At 36.6% G+C, this 3905-nt stretch overlaps 1 protein-coding gene across 1 annotated transcript; it reads right to left on the minus strand.

The window, feature by feature from the left end:
* Positions 1–2869, minus strand: BCR41DRAFT_366347 (hypothetical protein; the record flags this gene model as incomplete). The annotated part of the gene is made up of 2 exons (XM_022026213.1): positions 1498–2869; positions 1–556 (listed from the first exon to the last, which is right to left on the minus strand). Coding segments are annotated over exons 1-2 (1497 nt in total), but the record flags the coding sequence as incomplete, so codon positions are not given.
* Between the last annotated feature and the right edge of the window lie 1036 nt (positions 2870–3905).

A 3905-nucleotide genomic window follows, 5' to 3' on the forward strand; every position in this document is an offset into this window, starting at 1 on the left:
AATGGCCTCTGCCATATCCTTACGTGGTCCGATCCCCACCTCTGAAAAATATCCCATCGCATACAATGCCTTCGACAGACCCTTGTCGGCCGCTCTCTTGGCCCAGATATAGGCCTCTGCATCCGACTGAGGCAAGACCCCTTGAGATCCTACAAGATACCAGGCTGCCAATGCAAAGCATGCTTCAGGGTGTTCATGCTGTGCTGCTAGTGTATAATAATGAATCGACAGCCTCGGGTCCTGTTTACATCCAAGTTTACCATACTCGTAACATTCTCCTAATCTGAACGCAGAGTCTGCATGTCCCAGCTCTGCTGCCTGTGAATACAACGAGACCGAGTACTCGGGCTCGACAAACACAATGTTCTCAATCCCCCGTTCATGCAGCTGTGCCAACTCGTACAATGCAAAAGGGAATTCTGGTGTGGCAGCTTGAGACGATCGCTTGAGCCACTTGACTCCATCGCGTGGCGATGCCGACACTCCGAGTTCTCCATAAAGAGTCACCACTCCCAATCGCCACATTGCTCCTGGATGATTGGCCGAAGCTGCCTTCCTATTCATTGTCAAAAAAAAAAAAAAAAAAAAAAAGGAAATTGTCCCCAAAGAAGAGCCAATAATAGTTAGAGCATTGTTTCGATAATGAAGAATAATAAATATATTCATATTAAAAAAAAAAAAAAAAAAAAAAAAAAAAAAAAAAGCCTCCTTCTTTATCATCCTCCTCCTTCTTTCCCCAAACATTGCCCATTCTGATCTTGATCTTCTTGATCCTCCCAATCCTAATCCTAATCTTGATCCTGATCCTGATCCTGATCCTGATCCTGATCTTAACCCTGATCCCATGGTGTCATAATCCCCATCATTATGTGATATAAATATATAAAAATATAAAGTAGTGTGATTGGCTGAATACATTCTGTCTCACTCCTTTTGGTCCTTTGTCGCAGTTTCGCTTGTTTTAAAAAATGTTCCTGATCTGACGCGCTTTTTTTTTTTTTTTTTTTTTTTTTTTGCTTCTTTGCTTCTTGATCGTTTTTCTCTTGTTTCCTTCTCTTTTTCCCTTTTTTCTTTCTTTTCTTTTCTTTTCTTTTTTTTTTTTTTTTTTTTTTTTTTTTTTCTTTTTCTTCTTCCTTTTTTTTCCCTTTTTTTTCCCCCTTTTCATTAATTTATTGACAATCAAGCAGAGATGCAAGGGTGTTTGCTTATGGTCCAAATGTTGGTGTCGCTCCTGCATTTGTCACGAGTGCTGATCTGCTGTGTAGTCACTTTTTGTAGTTGCTTTCTTTTGTTAAATTTACATTCCAGTGGATTGGGTAAAAAAAGATATTAATTTTTTTTTTTTCTTTGCTCATAAAAACTCCTTAAAACCAAATATTAATGATATCCTTTCTCTCTTTCTGGATCATTATCATATATATATATAAATAAAGGATACAAAATATACAAAGGTGTCTGTATTATCGGTAGAATTGGTAAATTTTTTTTTTTGTTTACCTGTAAAACTGCACGGCCCTTGCATTGTCCTTTCGAGTGCCTAATCCTTCATCATAACATTTGCCAGTCCTATAGGCCGCATCTGGATGTCCATGTTTTGATGCCTGAACCCATAAAGGAAAGGCCTTATCAAAATCGGCTTTCCCTCCTCCTCCAATACCTCCTCCCTTTTTTGAAGAGGCAAAGCCAGAGGCATAGCACTCTGCTAAATAATGTTGAGATTCTGCATGTCCGTAGGTCGCTAGTTTCTTCAACAGCTTCATTGCCTCATCAAACAATTCATTTCGGGTCTGGGTCTGTTGGGCCTGAGCCTGTGGATTCGAGGCTGGATCCTCCATGAGTAATAAAGATTTTCCTGCATCCATCATGAACGCTGCAAATTCGAATTGAAGTTCTGGATCGTTGGTCTTTTTGGCATTTTGACGATAGAGTTCCAAGGTTTGGGTGTAAGATAAGAGTGTGGCTTTATGACCTGGTTTCAGATGAGATTGAGACAGGATAGAAGGAGACGAGGAAGAGGTGGAGGAGGAGGAGGTGGAGGGATCTTGGGGCATCATCTCCAATGGACCAGAATTCAACATGGTCGGGTCTTGTTCATACTGTAATTGTTGGTCTTGTAGGAACAACTGGCGTTCATATTCCATTTGTTGTTCCATTTGTGATTCAATCTGTGGATCAATGTACCCTTGCTGTTGTTGTTGTAGTTGTTGTTGTTGTTGCACAAACTGTTGTTGTTGTTGTTGTTGTTGTTGTTGTTGTTGCTGTGCTTCTTGAGAGAAACCATTTTGAGAGGGTCTTCTCATCAAGTCAGTATAAAAGCCTTGTTGTTGTTGTTCTTGTTGTTGTTGTTGTTGCTGATGGTGGAGGTGCTGCTCGGATGAAATCAGGTGGTCCTTTGGCATTGACCCATTTTGGATCATGGGTGAGACACTTGCAGCCATGAATCGAAATCAAGTTGTGGAAAAGGAAAGGAAATGAAGTGAAATGAAAAATAAAAACAAGAACAATTGTAATGCAATGCAAATATGAAATGAAAAGAAATGAAATGAGATGAAATGAAATGAATGGAAAGGCTAATGAGTTTAATAACGAAAGAAAAGAAAGAAAGAAAGGAAAAAAGAAAAGAAAAGAAAAGAAAAGAAAAGAAAAGACAATGCCGAGTAGAAAAACAAACGGTTGCAATAACGAATTTGAATTTGAATTTGAATTTGAAAAGAAGAATAAAAAAGATTAAACCAAATTACAGAATTGCAGGACAGGACACATCAATAGGATGGATCAGAGAAAAAGGACAAGGAGCGAAGGATGAAGACAAGGAAGGAGCGAAGGATGGAAGACAAAGGAGGGAGAAGAAAGAAAGAAAGAAAAGAAAGAAAAGAAAGAAATAGAGAAAGAAGAAGAAGAAGAAGAAGGGAAAAGTAAAATAAATGTGGAAATAAATATTAAAAATAAAATAAAATAAAATAATGTGCGATGAAGAGATTAAGGAGGAACAGATCGAATTGGCAAAGACCATTTTATTCGCTCATTTTGATCATTTTAATTCTTAATTGAACATGTATACCATCTAACATGTATACGACATTTATATTACATCCATCATTTGTATACTCACAAACTAAACATTGTCCATATACCACCAACTCCTCATTCTCATTCTCCTCTTCCTCTTCCTCTTCCTCCTCCTCCTCCTCCTCCTTTTTTTTTTTTTTTTTTTTTTTTACTCTTTTATTTTCATTTCTTTTCCTTTTTCTTCTTCTTCTTCTTCTTTTTCTTCTTCTTCTTCTCTCTAAATGACCGACCTTTGTTGATCCTGATGAAACGTGATAATTGGATAATGAAGATGATGGTGATAATGAAAATGATAATGATTTTTTCACTCGCGAATAGATTATGATTTAGACCATGATTATGATACGTTTTATATATATATATATATATATATATATATGTAGAAACACATTACATTCGCAACATCCGTAGCCATGCCATCAATAATTCCTTCCGCATGTAGTTCTTTAGTTCCTCGTAAATTGGACAAAAATGAATCCAATTGAGTATTGTTATTATACAACAGATAATATACCTGTTTGACTATTACACATTTCATTTCATTCGATCTGCTCTAGATCCTCTCTACATCTCTTTGCATTGCTTGTTGTTTTGTTTACAAAAAAGAAATGTGAATTCTCTGAAGAGTTCTATTTTTGTCCGCAAAACGCTTTCTTCTTTATTATCTATATATTATTATTATTATGTATATATATATATATATATTTATATGTATTATTATTCTATAATTTCATTCGTAAACATTACCAAGATTTCTTCACGGGGGGCAGAGAGAGCAGAGGATATTCAAAATTGTCTGAGCGCGCGCTTTATCTCTTCTTTTTCTTTTTCCATCT

Source organism: Lobosporangium transversale (genome assembly GCF_002105155.1).
Source record: "Lobosporangium transversale strain NRRL 3116 chromosome Unknown BCR41scaffold_136, whole genome shotgun sequence".
Taxonomy (NCBI): domain Eukaryota; kingdom Fungi; phylum Mortierellomycota; class Mortierellomycetes; order Mortierellales; family Mortierellaceae; genus Lobosporangium; species Lobosporangium transversale.